Raw genomic sequence first — 18,139 nt, forward strand, 5'->3', positions numbered from 1 at the left:
CCCCGAGGGAGAACTACTCCCTCCTCGTCATGGAGAGCACCAGGATGATGAAGATGGCCACCGGAGAGGGATTTCCCCGTCCGGCAGGGTGCCGGAACGGATCTAGATTGGTTTTCGGTGGCTACGGAGGCTTCTGGCGGCGTAACTCCCGATCTATTGTGCTCTCGGATGTTTTTAGGGTATATGGAGATATATAGGCGGAAGAAGTACGTCAGGGGGCCACGAGGGGCCCACGAGGGTGGAGGGCATGCCCAGGGGGTGGGCGCGCCCCCTACCTCGTGGCCTCCTCGAGGCTTCCCTTACGTGCACTTCAAGTCTTCTGGGCTTCTTTCCTTCCAAAAATGGGTTCCGTGAAGTTCCAGGTCAATTGGACTCCGTTTGGTTTTTCTTTTCTTCGAAACCCTAAAACAAGGTAAAAACAGAAACTGGCAGTGGGCTCTGCATTAATAGGTTAGTCCCAAAAAATGATATATATATATATAAGTGTATAATAAAGCCCATAAACATCCAAAACAGTAGATAATATAGCATGGAGCAATCAAAAATTATAGATACGTTGGAGACGTATCAGCCACCTGGTGAGCACAAGACACCAGGGCGCGCCTGGCCCCCCAGGCGCGCCCTTGTGGGTTGTGCTCAGCCCGGCCCACCTCCCGTGCCCATCTTCTAGTATATAAGTCATTTTGACCTAGAAAAAATAAGGAGAGGACTTTCGGGACGGAGCACGGCGGTCTCGAGGCGGAACTTGGCAGGAGCACTTTTGCCTTCGGTGGCTCCAGCGGAGCGATTCCACCGGGGGAACTTCCCTCCCAGAGGGGGAAATCATCGTCATCATCATCGCCAACAACTCTCCCATCTTGGGGAGGGTAATCTCCATCAACATCTTCAACAACACCATCTCCTCTCATACCCTAGTTCATCTCTTGTGTTCAATCTTTGTACCGAAACTATAGATTGGTGCTTGTGGGTGACTAGTAGTGTCGATTACATCTTGTAGTTGATTACTATATGGTTTATTTGGTGGAATGTTATATGTTTGGATCCATTATGCTATTTAATACCCCTCTGATCTTGAGAATGCTTATCACTTGTGAGTAGTTACTTTTGTTCTTGAGGTCACGAGAGAAATCATGTTGTAAGTAATCACGTGAACTTGATATGTGTTCGATATTTTGATAGTATGTATGTTGTGATTCCCTTAGTGGTGTCATGTGAACATCAACTACATGACACTTCACCATATTTGGGCCTAAGGGAATGCATTATGGAGTAGTAATTAGATGATGGGTTGCGAGAGTGACAAAAGCTTAAACCCTAGTTTATGCGCTATTCCGTAAGGGACCGATTGGATCCAAAAGTTCAATGCTATGGTTAGAGTTTATTCTTAATACTTTTCTCATAGTTGCGGATGCTTGCGAGGGGGTTAATCATAAGTAGGAAGTTTGTTCAAGTAAGAACAGCACCTAAGCATCGGTCCACCCACATATCAAATTATCAAAGTAGCAAACACAAATCGAACCAACATGATGAAACTGACTAGATGAAATTCCGATGTACCCTCAAGAATGCTTTGCTTATTATAAGAGATCATTTTGGCCTGTCCTTTGCCTCAAAAGGATTGGGATACCTTGCTGCACTTTTGTTACTACTATCATTATTTGCTCGTTACAAATTATCTTGATATCAAACTACTTTGTCACTTACAATTTTAGCACTTGCAGACATTACCTTGCTGAAAACCACTTGTCATTTCCTTCTGCTCCTCGTTGGGTTCGACACTCTTGTCTAAAAGGCTACAATTGATCCCATATACTTGTGGGTCATTAGCTGTGAGAGCAACGAGTTGGTAGGCTGAGGAGATTGAGTTCTTCGCACGCACCCCAGAGTTCGAATCTTTCTTGGGTCTGCGGAGCCCCGAATCTTACAAATTTCTTCTTATTTTATCCGCTAGATAGGAACTTTGGAGTGATTCTTCATCGCATGTTGAGATATGATTATATGATCCAATTATATTAGCATTGTTGAGAGATTACACTAGCGAAAGTACGGACCCTAGGCCTCATTTTCAAGCATTGCAATACCGTTTGTGCTCCATTTTATCAATTGCTACCTTGCTGTTTTTTATTGTTCCTATCACAAAAATCAATATCTACTATCATTGCTACGCTTTTATTTCCATCGCTTCATTGAACTAGTGCACCTATACAAATTACCATTGTATTTGGTGTGTTGGGGACACAAGAGACTTTTTATTATTTGGTTGCAGGGTTGTTTGAGAAAGACCATCTTCATCCTGCACCTCTCACGGATTGATAAATCTTGGGTCATCCACTTGAGGGAAAAATTCTATTGTCCTACAAAACTCTGCGCTTGGAGGTCCAACACAAGTCTACAAGAATAAAGTTGCATAGTAGACATCAAGCTCTTTTCTGGCACCGTTGCCGGGGGGTGAGTGCATGAAGGTATATCTTTAGATCCTGGAATTGAATCTTTTAGTTGCTTGTTTTATCACTAGTTTTGTTTATAAAAAGAAAGCTACAAAAAATGGAATTGAGGTTGCATCATATTATTCATCTTTATAATGTCTTTCGTGAAAATGATGGAAAGGAAAATTGTGCTCAATTGATAGAAGAAGAATTCTATAAATTGTTTGACAAAAAATCTTTGAATGATGAGCATGATTGCGATGTTGTTGGTATGAACTCTTTGAATATCCATGATGCTAACGATATGCAAAGCTACAAGCTTGGCATGTTATATTTGTAGAAGATGATATTTTTACTCCCCCCCCCCAAGTTTTGATGAGAAAAATTATTATGATGAAAGCATGCCTCTTATTTATGATGATTTTTTTATGAAAGTGAGTTTGGAAGAGTGTCAACTCTAGATAATAATGATCCCACTATTTTTTAGGGTGTTGAATCTTACAATAATTATGAAAGTAGCTTTGGAGAGGTATTGTGTGCTTGTTTTGATGAATCTATGGATTGTATTGAAGGGTATAAGCCATGGAAAAGTTGGAATACAATAGATATAATGCAATATTAAAATATGAATGGTTTTGCAACAGTACTTAGAGTAGTGATTTGCTTTATTTTACTAACGGATCTCACGAAGGTTTTGTTAAGTTTTGTGTGATTAAAGTTTTCAAGTTTTGGGTGAGATATCAATATGAGGAGAATAAGGAGTGAAAAGACCCTAAGATTGGGGATGCCCAAGGCACCCCCAAGATAATATTCAAGTAATATCCAAGCAACTAAGCTTGGGGATGCCCCGAAAAGCATCTCCTCTTTCGTCTTCAACATTATTGGTAACTTCACTTGGAGCTATATTTTCATTCGTCACATGATACGTGTTTTGCCTGGAGATTGATTTTATTTTCTTAGGGTTTTCTTGCTGTTATTTAGAATAATGTTTTGCATATTTTATTTCAATAAACATGTCAAGGATAGCCTTTCCCGTGTTTATTTTGCAAATCTACATGTTGATGTTTAAAAATAGAAAGTTTGCTGTCATTGTCTGAATTCTTATGGTAAGTGAGAACGTAAAATCTTGAAATTTTTACACAATATTATATGAAAAAATTTCTACAGTGTGGTGATTTTTCAGAATTTTTGGAGTTAAAGAAGTATTGATATTCTTGCATTCTTTACAGACTGTACTATTTTGACAGATTGTTGTTATGTTTGCATTGTTTGCTTATGTTTGCTTGTTTAATAATTCTATTTGAGGATAGGACTATTAAATATGCGAAGGCATTTCGTATGCAATGTTAAATAATAATTTTAGTGATTTGCTACAGTATAGAATGATAAGGTTTTTGCATTAATTTATACTAACTTATCTCACGAGTTTTTATTGAGTTTTATGTGGATGAAGTTTTAAGATTTAAGGAAACCCTGATATAAAAGGAATTAGGGAGACACAAAAGCTCAAGCTTGGGGATACCAAGGCATCCCAAGATAATATTTCAATAAGTCTCAAGCGTCTAAGCTTGGGGATGCACCTGTAGGCATCCCACCTTTCTTCATCAACAATTATCGGTTAGTATCGGTTGAGCCTAAATTTTTGCTTCTTCACATGAGTTGTGTTATTCTTGGAATGTCATTTTATTTTGTTTTGCTTGTCGTTTTAATAAAATACTTAGATCTTAAAGTTTTAAATAAGAGAGAGTCCTCAATTAGCTACCCATTTACTTAACTACTTGCTTGATCTTCACTTATATCTTTGTGGAGTAGTTTGTCTTTTACTCTTGTGCTTCACTTATATCCTATGAGTAAATTGTTGAATAAATTGAATATCATGAAGTTGAAATTATATATTCATATTATGCCTAGTAGTAGCTTCACATTGGGTTTAGAAAGTGAAATCTTTTAAAGCTTGACAATCACAATATTGGTCATACAAGCAATTCATGAATGATTTGTATAAGGAAGAGAACTTTCATATGCAAATATATCATCTTGGACATCTTCTATGATTATGAATACCCATTAATTATTTTCAAACTTGAGCAAATTAGTTGAAATTGAACAAGGAAGACAACATAATGAGTTATGTTTGGGTATATTTGCATAGAAGTTATATTGTCATGGATCCTCCAACATGTGGTGTTTGCCTAGGATCTTTTGCTAGCCAAAAATTCATACTAAGTAGAGATACTACTTGTGCATCCAAAAACCCTTAAACCCAGTTTCTTGCCATGAGTGTCCCCCATACCTACCTATGGATTGAATAAGATCCTTCAAGTAAGTTTTCATCGGTGCATAAAGCAATAAAAATTGCTCCTAAATATGTTTTATCTTGTATTGTAAGGAAAAATTGTACGTTGTACAAACTTGTGATGGCAAAGTAATAAAAGCGACGGGCTGCATAATAAAGGTTGCTATCATAAGGGGCAATATAACGTGACGTTCCTTTGCATTAAGAGCTTGGGCATCCAAATAAAAAGTGCACGACAACCTTTACTTCCCTCTGCGAAGGGCCTATCTTTTACTTTTCAGTATTTACTTTTATGCAAAGAGTCAATAGTATGCATTCTCATTTCAACCTCAATTATTCTCTAGTTGGCAAGCATCATGTGGTGGGGAAATATCTAGGCACATATGACCAGTCAAATATATTTGATCATAATTTATTATTGTTGACAATTATCTCTATGATAAATGAGTTGGGAGGCAAAATATTAAGCCCCTATCTTTCTCTGTGTTCGATGGATGCCATTTGTTCTAAGAATATGCTTTGAGTACTAGCAATCATGGAAGACTATATGATGATTGAGTATGTGGAGCTCTTACTTAGACTTTGTTGAATAAGTTGAATTGCAATTATTTGGTGACTAAGAATATAGGTTGTTGAGTTTCAAGAGAATTCATTGTTTGAACCTTAACATGTGAATTGATTGCTACTTTGTCATGATGAGTTTTATGAGAAAAAGTTACTCTTGTGATGCTAGGAAAAGTGATTGAAATTATCATTGATCAAACTTATGCACCATGCTAACATTCACACTTCATAAATTATTTCTTTTATCATTTACCTACTCGAGAACGAGTAGGAATTAAGCTTGAGGATGCTGATATCTCTCCAATGTATCTATAATTTATGAAATATTCATGCCATGTTTACAACAATTTTATATGGTTTTGGTATGATTTGCATGGAACTTACCCGGACTGACACTGTTTTCAGCGGAACTACTGTGGTGTTGTTTTTTGTACAGAAATGAAAGTTCTCCAAATGAGCTGAAACTTTTTGATGATTTTTTGGAACAAAAGAGACCCCCGAAGCTACGTGGGAGGTCCAGAAGAACCATGAGGAGGGCACAACCCACCAAGGCGCGCCTGAGGGGCCTGGCTTGCCCCGGTGGGTTGTGCTCACCTCAAGGCCCATCTTCGCGTGAAACCAACGCTAAAAAATCCTATAAATAGAGAAACCATCATAAATAACCCTAGATCAGAAGTTCAGCCGCCGCAAGCCTCTATAGCCATGAAAAACCAATCTAGACCCCGTTCCCGCACCCTGCCGGAGGGGGAAATCATCACCGGTGGCCATCTTCATCATCCCGGCGGCCACCATGATGAGGAGGAAGTAGTCCACCCTCAGGGCTGAGGGTTTGTACCAGTAGATATGTGTTTAATCTCTCTCTCCCGTGTTCTTGAGATATCACGATCTTGATGTATCGCGGGCTTTGTTAATATAGTTGGATCATATGATGTTTTCCCCTCTCTACCTTGTTGTGAATTGAGTTTTTCCTTTGAGATTTCGTTCTTATCGGATTGAATACTTTTATGGATTTGAGAACATTTGATGTATGTCTTACTATGAATATCCATGATGACAATGGGGTATCATATTGATTCACTTGATATGTGTTTTGCCACTCAACTCACGAATTCCCGAGGTGACATTGGGGTAATCTATGCATAGGGGTTGATGCATGTTCTCGTTTTTGTTTCTCTGGTAGAAATCTTAGGGCACTCTTTGAGGTTCTTTGTGTTGGATTGAGTATTATGAATCTGAAATGATTTGATGTTATCTTAGTACGAACTCTTGATAGATCGATCGGAAATGATAACTTAGTGTTATTTTAGTACGAACTCTAGATAGATCGATCGAAAAGGATAACTTGGTATTATTTTAGTACGACCTCTTGGATAGATCGACCGGAAAGTATAGCTTCGAGGTGATTTCGTACCCTACCAACAATTTCTTCTTATGTTCTCCGCTAGATAGGAACTTTGGAGTGATTCTTCATTGCACATTGAGGGATGATTATATGATCCAATTATATTAGAATTGTTAAGAGATTGCACTAGCGAAAGTACAAACCCTAGGCCTCATTTTCAAGCATTGCAATACCATTTGTGCTCCGTTTTATCAATTGCTACCTTGCTGTTTTTTATTTTTCCTATCACAAAAATCAATATCTACTATCATTGCTATGCTTTTATTTCCATCTCTTCGCCGAACTAGTGCGCCTATACAAATTACCACTGTATTTGGTGTGTTTGGGACACAAGAGACTTTTTATTATTTGGTTGCAGGGTTGTTTGAGAGAGACCATCTTCATCCTACACCTCCCACAAATTTATAAACCTTAGGTCATCCATTTGAGGGAAAAATGCTACCGTCCTACAAAACTTTGCGCTTGGAGGCCCAACACGAGTCTACAAGAATAAAGTTGCATAATAGACATCAGGATGCCTTTCGGGCCATCCCCAAGCTTAGTTGCTTGGTTCTCCTTGGATAATAACTTGGGGTGCCATGGGGCATCCCAAGCTTAGGCTATTTTCACTCCTTATTCCTTCATCCATCGTCATCTCACCCAAAACTTGAAAACTTCAATCACACAAAACTTAACAAATCCCCTAAGGTAGAGAGACTCCGGCCCCCCTCCTGCCATCTCCGACACCCCCTAGGAAGGAAAGGGGCGCCTAGGGCAGGCGCCCAAGGTGGACGCCGGCCCTCCTTTGGGCGTGCCCTAGGGCAGCCCTGCTCCCCCACCTATATATATGAGAGGAGGGAGAGGGCAACACACACCACAATCCCCAAGCCGTGTGCGGCGCCCCTCTCCATCTAGTTCTAGTCCCTCCTCCGTCCAAGTCTGTTGTGCTTGGCAAAGCCCTGCGGATAGTTTCACCACCACCATCCCCACTCCGTCGTGCTGTCAGAACTAATCTACTACTTCGTCTCTCTTGCTGGATCGAGAAAGCGAGGACATCATCGAGCTGAACGTGTGCTGAACGCAGAGATGGCGTACATTCGGTACTTGATCGGGACGGATCGTGAAGATGTGCGACTACATCAACCGCGTTGATAAACGCTTCCGCTTAGCGATCTACAAGGTTATGTAGATGCTCTCCCCCTCTCGTAGCTATGCATCTCCATGGATAGATCTTGCGTGTGCGTAAGATTTTTTTTGTTTTCCATGCAACGTTCCCCAACACCTGTTAGGTTAGTTTTCACCATAGACACAATATAATAATACAATGGATAGACACTAACTGGCCAAAGGAAGATATCAAAAAGCATATGCACATAAGAACCAAATCCAACATAATTTGTATGATCATTCACAGTAACACAAACCACTACTTTTCTCAATCCTCACAAGACACTAGCCATTTCTTAGATATACTTATCTAATATACCTAAAAGGCTAAAACATGATGATGGTCAGCATATAGTTTGTTCTACAGGTTGATCTAACCAAAAGACATTAGAGTGTGATGCAGTCAATGTAAATTTAGATCTAACACCACCATTTAAACAAAATGATTGCACTCACTGAAGATAGTGAATCCCTTGGACAGAGGAACAACACTCCCACTCCCACTAATGAAGTAAAATCACACCATCCAGCTGACAAAGCAGTAAGTGGGAGATTAGCATATCTCACCTTGGTTGAGCAGCTTGCTGCACATGGGTAGCAGCTACATGAATGGCCCTAGCTTCTGGTTCTCAGCGAGCGCTAGGCCAAGTACAGGCTGCACAAAACTATTAATTACACAACAATCAATTCATCCATCACACAAACCGATCAAGGAAAAAAGTATATGGTAGAAAAAACAATCTTGGCATCATGAATTGCGTAAAATAAGACAGCTAACCATACAATTAAGTGAAAGTCTACCTTCCGCTGACAATTTAATAGAGAATTCACATGATTATGTGCTCATGTATGACAATCATGTATCACAATATTTCTTTTGGGTGCACAATTTTATCCAAGACGAAGAACCTGAATACTTTTGAGTGCACAATCATTATTTTGTTAGTGGAAGGATGTGATTTTACACTGAGGATTCTCAAAAGAATTAGAAAATAAAATTAGGCAAGTGACGGGTACTCTCATGATAAATGGATTAGAGCCATATCCCCGAGCTCATTATCCCATGGGCCTTCTCAAATCTGATGAGGCGTTGTGAGAGGATAGGAGAAGGCAGTTTATGCAGGTTCTATAGACCGTCTTAAGTTAAAGCCTTCCACTTCTCTGGGTTAAATGAGCCGCGTCACTCATGGGCCAAGGTTATCTACCAATTTTCTTAATTACCAAAAGACCAAACATTTTATCTCTAATTTAAGTGAAGCCAATAGAAAAGTAATTAGAAGTAGAAAACATATTATATCTCTAATCTCAGTGAAGTTGGTAGAAAATAAATAGAGGTAGAAAAATCGAGAGAGGGCATTCAATATATATCATTTAGGGGGAGCAAGCCCATACTAATAAATGATAAATGATAACTTATTTAATTTTCAGCGTGTCTCAACAATAGGTAGTCCATATCAATGTACAACTTTCAGAGCAGGTTGGGTTTATCCAAAGTTATGAACCCAAGTGACACTGAACATTATGTGCAAAGTATCTAACCAAATCAGAAAAAAAATCAAGAGTAAATTAGTTACCTGAGCAGACAAGAAACCCCCAACCAGCCAAAGTCGTGACTGCTTGAAAGAAATGTGAGGCAACAGTCCATGCCCAATCTACATCGATAAGTACCTGCAAAACAACGGACACTACCAATAAGGTGAAGAGAAGGCAAAGAATAGTGAAAAAAGGAAGAGAAAGAGGGAAACTAAATCCAAGAAGAGAACGCCGAAGAAACTGCCAAGATAGGCAAAGGAAAAAAATCAAAAAGAGGCAGAAGCAAAGGGAAGAAACTAAATAGCGGAATAGAAGATCAGAACAACAACAAAATTTAAGCACAATACTATTTCGGCTAAGACCAAATCGACAACAAAAAAGCACAAAAGGTTCTTACCTTGATAGAGTATAGTAATTCAGAAAAACATGTGTAGCAGACATTATTACACAACACAAAGGCAGACCCCTAATATAAATTGCTCGATGTATAGACACGGGACTTAAAAAGAAACTGCAAAGATGTAGGATTCACGTGCAAACCCAATAAAGGAAAACTGAGAACCACCACAAGATTTTCTTTTCATGTATATATGCAAGGTTCACCCTATCTATGAATTGCTTCTTCCGGCTATCAAGTGTTTTCTCGGAGTAAACAAACACACTAGTGTTCTCTGAATTATATTGTATGACGATAATAAACAAATGAACTGAAAATAACAATGTAATGGGTAAACAATGTTCACTTAGAGATAACTTCAAGAATACAGTTTACACAAACTTTTGCAGACTGAAGTAAAAAGGTCACACTACATGAAGATAGGAGCAAGGAAGTCCATAAATATGTTCTACAATATGGCTTCCTTAGATATATTATACAATAAAAGGCATAAAACCTTGTCATCCTGAAGTTCTTCAATCTACAATATGGCTTCACTGCTAGAATTTTCTTTCATAGATAATGGGGTCATGTCAAACATTTGGTCATGAATATATTCTTGAAATATATTCTTTACCAGGTTTTGAGTATCTAATAATCACAATCTAAATGTGAGGTGTTGCATGCATTTTATTTGCTTCATATGAACTAAATTTCTCTATAAAACACTCGCATTTCATACTAATCTCCTACATTGAAAGTGGAAGGTTTCAATTCTCATAAAAACACTTCATTATTAATTTGATGCTTCAATTTTCTCTTCACTTTCTCACATTAACAAAATGCTGACTTGCATGAGCTGACATTACTGAAACCCTTATACCTATGGAAATAATGCCAAACGAAGCCGAGTAGGCAGCGGCAAGGAGAAATAGGGTAGCAGAGTACTCTGAAGCTGGTTGAAGATGGTTGCCGTCTGCGCCACAGTTATATATCTTCAAAACCATTGCGGGGAAAAATAAAATTGGTGCACTAATTAAAACAAGAAATAAATAAAGATTCATTTGAGATCAGCGATATCAGACTGTATAGAGAAGCTAACTTCTAGCAACTAGAAATTCTCAGCAAGATAGATTAAGCAACTTTGCAATATCAGCAACCAACATTGATTGCAAAATAGTTGGATAAACCAGGTAAGGAGCCGAATGCAAGCAATTTTACTTGTGGCAGCAATAGAACTTTCATCCTTTAGAAGCAAGTTTGAAGCCATGAAACGGGAAGTCATATGAAATCAATCAAGTTTGCAATGCCAGAAACTGATGATTAAATGTAAAATAGTTGGATAAACCAAGAAAGAAGCTAGAAGAAGGCAAGCAAATTTACTTGTGGCGACAATAAAACTCCCATCTTTTAGAAGCAGGTTTGAAGTAGCTAAGCAAGTGACTTATATAGGCAAACCAACGTCAAGGGTAAATATAGCAACCAAACGCTAATTCTGTTATTGTGCAAAAGCCTAAAAAAGTAGTATCCGTTCAGATTGATGAGAAGTAGTAACATATATAGTTGCTTCCAAGTTAGCATCTCTACGGACTTGCAAGCAACCTATGAACACTTAATCGACTTGTTTGTAGACTAGACTGCATTTCTTTAAGTTGTAAAGAAACAACATACAGTCAATCAGCTAACATGAACCTAGGAAAAACAAAAAAGAGGGAACTGAGAAATCAAAATCGAAGGAACAAAGAACCTGTAAGCAAACATAGCAAGTCAAGACCTTTTTAGGCAAATTAGAACCTTTTAGCAAGAAGAAACGAAATAAGGAACATAAGATACACTTCCCATAAATATTAGGACCTCTTCGGTTCCTTCTTTCTTGTTTTATCGAAACAGAGTATACTAGTTCAGAAAGGTAAGTTGGTAAGTATAACATAATTAAAGCAAAAGGATTCCAAAATGTTATTTGATGCATTATTCAACACTGACAAAGTTTTACATCTCAGTTTTGTTAATTTTGGAATATAAAGGGATTTGAACTCCCTATAGTATGATAATCAAGTTAACTGATCTTAGATCTTTTGCCTATGAATCGACTGCTCCATTGGTTCCTCTCGGTTTAAAATCAAACTGAAGGTGAGATCTAATTTTGTGTGCACCACATCCAGAGAATTGATGTGGATATTCATAAAGTAAAAACTAAGAGCCACTCTCTCCTCATTGCTTATATCCTAAAAGTAATTTCCTCATTGGTATTTACCAGAGATGGTTATACTTATTTAACAGAAAATTGACAGAAGATCACAAGCAATTTACATTTATGTGTCCATGGTTAATACCTAAAGTACTCTCTCCGTTTCTTTTTACTCCGCATATAAGATTTGGTAAAGTCAAAGTACACAAAGTGTGACCAAATTTATATCAAAAAATAAGAACATATATAATACTAAAACTATATAGTATGAAAATATATTTCATGACACATCTGGTAATATTGGTTTCATATTGTGAATGTTGATATTTTTAATATAAAGTTAGTCAAACTTTACAAAACTTGACTTTGACCAAACTTTATATGCAGACTAAAAACAAACGGAGGGAGTAAATATATGCAACAGAGAAGGGAGTGCATTATCGAAAGAAAGGCCTTTCTATTGATGCAATTTTTTTCACAAATCCTATGGAACCTCCGACGTCACAAGTTATAGAATAAATGCCAACCAAAGGGCACCATTCTTCATCAGCTGTTGTAACTGATGAATGCTCGATAGTCATGGAAACCTCCTCTCCCAGTACATACAATTATCTGGAGAAAGCCACAAATACAAATCAGAACATAATAGCTAATGAATAATATTACAAATGGTGAATATCCTAAATAAATACATGAAACAAAAAAGGGTGCATTACCAGAAGAAAGGTCTTTCTATTGATGTACTTCTCTTCACAAATTCTGTGGAACCTCCGACGTCGGAAGCTATATCATAAATGCCAACCAATGGGCATCATTCTTCATCAACTGTTGTAACCGATCAAAACAAAAAGGCATTGAGTATTGAGGAAAGAACTAAGTACTTTTTCTTTCAGAACACCTGAACACATTTTTTCACCTCACTAATGCTTATGCCCATCAAATTAACCTGCTGCTCTTACCAACCATGTATATATGGCAAGTCTCACACTGGACCAAGAGTGGCCAATGATGTTTTTTTGTACCTAGCAAATGTTGACCAGATATTATGCTTATCCTACCAAATCAAGACCAAATCACACAGTGGCCATTGATGGAGAGGCACACGAGAGAGAGAGAGAGAGAGAGAGGGAGAGAGAGAGAGAGAGAGAGAGAGAGAGAGAGAGAGAGAGAGAGAGGCACATGCATGATGGGGAGGAAGAGGAGGACGAAGGGAGGAGGTGCTGGAGAAGATGTAGCAGCGACAATGGAGGAGAAGCTCACATTAGGGTCGCGGGGCGGAGGCGCCGGATGGCATCGATGTTGACTCGTTTTCCTTGCTACCAGTGGTGGATCTCCTCCATTCACCGCTACCAGCCGCCCCTCCACGACTTGAGCAAGGGTTACCATGGCGGCAACCGAGCGAACGACATACAACGGATGGCGGACGTGAAGTGTGCGGTCAGATCCGGAACAAACTGTAGTAGGACCACGAAATCGGCCAAGCAGTGAGCGACGACCGTGAGAAGAGGAAGGACGAGCGAGGGGAAGCGCGGGACGGCGTACCTGAGGAGGGCTCGATGTAGGAGGCGCCTTGGTTCGTCCTCTTCACCCTCTCGTGCGGTGTGGCGATGGGAGCGGCGGCCAGCGAGGAAGATGAGCCCAGCGGCTCTGCCCAACCTAGGCGACGCAAAGGAGAAGAGGCGATGCGGGGAGGGTGGGCGACGGGAAGGGAGAGAAGAGGCGAGGCAGGGAGGGTAGGCGACGGGAAGGGAAGAGGTGGGATGGGGAGGAGGACGACGCAACGACGACGCCAGGATGCAGCGACGGCGAGGAGGGGGAACGAGAGAGCGTCGACTTGGGTTTTCTCTCATCCAATCGGGCTCCTCACCTTTACCCCCAAGAGCCAACCACATGCGGAGTGCCACACAATGGACATGACGTGGAATGTCGATACTACCCTCGGCGGGCACCCAAATTAACAGGCGGTGGCACGCCACTCGCGCAGAAAAGCACAAGCACCGGCAACTCCCCACCCACCACAGTCGCTGACGGGCGTGGCCCACACCGCCTGGGGCCCCGTGTCAATGTGATACGTTCAGGCAGAGAGAGTGTGTAAAAGTGACTGCTACTATTCATTGTAGCAATGTTTATATTGATCTGACGGCCAGGATCGTTTCATCTGGAGATCCGACGGCCCAGATACTTTTGGACGGCTAATCAGACGGTCAAGATTCAGACGCCCTAAGAAGCCTCCAATTTGTTCCAGAACTACTAGCCACTACATTCGTCCTGGTTTATTAGTTCTCATCGTATTTTGTGCCAAATTTTAATTATAAGTTTAAGTAACAAAATGTTAATGCATGTCATATAAAAAAATATTATTAAAAATTATGTTCAAATATGAATTAAGTCCTTGGTCAAAATTTCACATGAAATATAAAGGAGACTAATAAATTAGGACGGAGGTACTATTTCATGCCTCTTTTTTATCATTAATTACTTATCATGTCATCTATTTTATCTGAAAGTGTGATGTTATCATCTATATTTACCTCATCGTGGATACTCTCTCTGTTCTTAAAAGCGTGTCCTTTCAACTTTGTTGAAAAGTCAAACTTTTATAGATATATTTTTATTGTCATTTCTACATTACATGCAATTTGTAATTACCTTTCGCTCAGCTACTCCGTTCTCTCCTCCTCACAGCTATACGGCGACGACCTAATCCTAGTGCCACCGCTCCACCGGCGCGCATCACCGCCTCCGGCAGCCCCCTGAACAAGTTCCCCTTGGAATTCCTATCTTTCTAGAACTCAGAGTTTGCTTTCCCTAGGGTTAGAAGTTTGGAGCCACCGCCCCTCTCTCCCCGTCCCCATGGCCGACCTCGGCAGCTTCGGCAGGCGGCGGCAGCCGACTGCTGCGGAGGTGGTGGGGCGCCTCAAGGATGACGGAGATTTCGACGCCCTCCGCCGCGCCATCGTCCGCAAGGTCAAGGACAACGTGAGCGCCCCCAAAACCGCCCCATCTCCCCCAAATCCTTTTACCTGTACCTTGATATTTGCACAATTGCGCCGCTGTTACTCCTTCGTGTCCAAATCGTTTACCTTTTATGGTTTTAGTAGTAGATCTGACATCCGAGTGCATGGGGCATGGCCAAAAGACTAGAACTTGTTCTGCATTGGTTTTATTCATGAGTTGTGGCACCGTAGTAGAATTTGCCCCTAAGCGCCGCTTTTAATTGAACCATACATGAGAATTGAATCGATTGTGTGTTTGCTAGGTTTCGGGTGCTCATCTTTTCCAGGACTGTGTTGGTATTGGAAGCATTGTATTTGATATGGAAATCTCCTGCGGAGCACTATCTCCTGATTCCTTAACACTTACTATATGTTTGGAATAGATGTGAGTGTCTAAAGAGTAGTGTTCGTTCTGTAGTGCACTGGTTTGGTTTGGTTGATGGGCATCAACCATGGATTTTTCTATATGTGTCGCCTGATCTTTAACGTTAGTTGCAGCATCGGTGGTAGGGATAACTAGTACAAATTTTTAAGGAGGAAACACACACATACAAAGGTAACCTGCACCATAACCCAATCTTGGTTGTGTTGGGTTTGAAGGAAGACTCCATCCTGTGTGCAGAGGGAAAGAGAGGAACTAATATGGCATCTCACATGGGAATTTCTTCCAAAATCCACGCGATCCAAGAAAATATCAGCCTCCAATCTACATAATTTTAGATTCGGACATGGACACGGGTGTCCAAATCCAACTTGGATTCAAGTGTCTGATTTTATGTTTTTTGTTGGACACAGCAAATAACACTTGGAATTCGACACAGATGTTGGAATCTGGTGCAAATTTGGGATGTATAATATTGCCAAAAATAAACCTTACCAAATATTGTCATTGATATCCAGCTCATTAAAATAAACAGGTGTGTACTGAAATGAACATATGAGGACTTTAATGAGCATATCTAAAATGTACTGATAGAGGTTTCCTGGATCTGTTTTATATGTTGTCTGTTTCGGAATGGATGTGCACACGACACGCATCCGATAAATGCTCTGCACCGTCAGATGCTCTAGGAACAAAAGTTGAAATAGCTGGATGGGAATGTCGTACGCATCTCGTCCAGAAAGTGTCGGTTCTATAGCAGTGTTCTATCTGTTTTTACTATGTAAGTTATTCAATGTTGACATATTTCAACTATACCACAGGTGTGTTCTTTGGGATCATTTACACACATGCCACTTTTAACCTTTTATATGCATTTTAACACATGTCATGCATCACCTTAGCGGCAGTCCTTGTGCCACATTAGTATTCTTTCCCGGTGCTGTCCGGACTCTGGACTAATAAGCACATCATTGTGCACCAGATAAGATCTCAATGCTGTGCAATTCTATAAGTTAATGGCAAGTCATTTTTTTCAGGAGGTGCTGCGCAACAACATAATCACAGAAGTGAAGCAGTCAATGGTACTAAGTGAAGATGGCTCTGAAAAGTTAAAGCTAAAAGAACTCTCTGATGCGATTTTTCAAGACATAGGGTAAGCTGAGCCACTATCTCTGGGTTTAGTGTTTTTTAACTTACTCCAAATACTGGGAGTTGTTACTACTATGCACCAGAGATATCAGTAACTCATCTGTTATTATGTTGCATTTCCATATCAGGAGCAAAATAATGGGTCAAATATCAGATGAGGTGTGGAGTGTCATCCAGTCAGGTGAAACTGATATCCGAGGAAGTGTGGAAACTGTCTTTGATAGGATAATGAACCCTGAACAGCAACAGGACACAGGGCCTTCTCCCAAGAAGCTGAAGAGAAATGGCAAAGGAGAGCAAGTTTCGCCAGCAAAGGCATCAGCCCCTGTTACTGTCCAGGTGGAAGATGATGATCCAGAGGAACCACCAGGGTTTGGTTTGAGTGACCTTCAGCGCAGCAACATCATAGTAAAGCAGGAACAGCCATGTGATGATGGGCAGAATCATGCCCAAGTGAAATCAAATGGTGGTGAGCTAGTCGGCGCTGGTAGCTTGGGGGACGTCGATGATGAGGATCCTGATGTGCCTCCTGGATTTGATGCACCTCCTGGATTTGGTTAACAGCCCTGCGATCTTCTATGACAGTGTTGTCGTTTCTGTGGCAGCAATGCGCGAGAAGATTTCATGTTTGCTGCTTTGAGGGTGTAGTTGTTCATACGAGAACCTTTGAGTCATGAAAGTGAACCTGTACATTCTGTGACGGTGGCAACTGCCAAGTTCATACCGCCTTTGGCTTTAGCTTTGATGTGTTAATCAGAAAACATATATTGACAATAGACTAAATATTTTGCCCGGACGATGGTGTCGTCCTATGCATCATCTCCAGATTGTGATACGCAGTACTCCTGAGTGGTAGTAGATATGGTGTTCGTTTAATGACTGAAGGTGGTGTTCTGTTTTTTTTTAATGAGATCATGTTTTTTTTGGCAAATAAGCTGGGTTCAGTTTAAGACGTTCTGTTTTTTTTTAATGAGATCATGTTTTTTTTGGCAAATTTTTTTTTGAGACACCTTTTTTTTGGCAAATAAGCTGGGTTCAGTTTAAGACCCATGTGCTACGAGTTGAGTTTTGCAGGGTGGATTGGAGGCCCATGGACGGGGGGCTCTTCGGCGGTGGGGGCTGGGTTGTCCGGTGCCCCTTATATTCTTGTTTTTTTTGTTTTGAACATTTTATGAGTTTGATGAACATTTTTTAAAATTATGTTAACACATTTGAAATACTTTTTTTGGATTTTTTTTTTATAAAAGAAGGGCTCTCTCCTTCCGATTTTCATTAAAGAATACCATAGCATTCAAGAACTAAAGAGAGCGACGGACCTCCCCCCCCCCCCCCCCCCCCCCCCCCCCCCCCCCCCCCCAGCTCCGCCACATCTCCGATGGGAAATGTTTAGAGCTAAGTGAGTCGACGAACAGGTACCACATCATAGTCTTTATATTACATTCACCCATTCTAAGAACATCAAACCCCAAAAGATAATCCACAACAGATAACCAAACCAAACGAAGACTATCAGCTACAGCATGGGGAGGCTTTTTGCTCATCCTTCCAGTCGCGCCACGTTGATTCTCCATCCCAGCGAAGCAACATAGGCTTCACTTGCTACTCGTTCTAGTAGTTTTGCTCACTAGAACCAGTTTCTTATCATTTTTCCTAAATTTATTCAACCACCGCCCCAAGCATT

General features: G+C 40.3%; 1 protein-coding gene and 1 long non-coding RNA gene across 7 annotated transcripts; one reads left to right on the top strand and one right to left on the bottom strand.

The window, feature by feature from the left end:
* Positions 1–366: 366 nt before the first annotated feature.
* LOC125552446 lies at positions 367–13,820 on the bottom strand. Of its 6 annotated transcripts, none has more exons than XR_007303595.1 (6): positions 13,474–13,820; positions 13,192–13,385; positions 12,648–12,756; positions 9,409–12,543; positions 8,402–8,499; positions 367–425 (listed from the first exon to the last, which is right to left on the bottom strand). It is a non-coding gene; the product is annotated as an uncharacterized LOC125552446 (long non-coding RNA). The 6 variants fall into 6 exon arrangements; XR_007303597.1 differs by having other exon boundaries at positions 384–425; positions 8,402–8,489; XR_007303598.1 differs by lacking the exon at positions 367–425 and having other exon boundaries at positions 8,020–8,489; positions 9,409–9,502; positions 10,627–12,543; positions 13,474–13,817.
* Positions 13,821–14,575: 755 nt separating this feature from the next.
* LOC125552447 lies at positions 14,576–17,283 on the top strand. The gene is made up of 3 exons (XM_048715999.1): positions 14,576–14,910; positions 16,347–16,462; positions 16,587–17,283. The coding sequence occupies exons 1-3, from the start codon at positions 14,785–14,787 to the stop codon at positions 17,017–17,019; spliced, it is 675 nt and encodes a 224-aa protein (XP_048571956.1). The 5' UTR covers positions 14,576–14,784; the 3' UTR covers positions 17,020–17,283.
* Positions 17,284–18,139: the final 856 nt, after the last annotated feature.

The sequence above is a fragment of the Triticum urartu genome, chromosome 4 (genome assembly GCF_003073215.2).
Source record: "Triticum urartu cultivar G1812 chromosome 4, Tu2.1, whole genome shotgun sequence".
Classification (NCBI taxonomy): domain Eukaryota; kingdom Viridiplantae; phylum Streptophyta; class Magnoliopsida; order Poales; family Poaceae; genus Triticum; species Triticum urartu.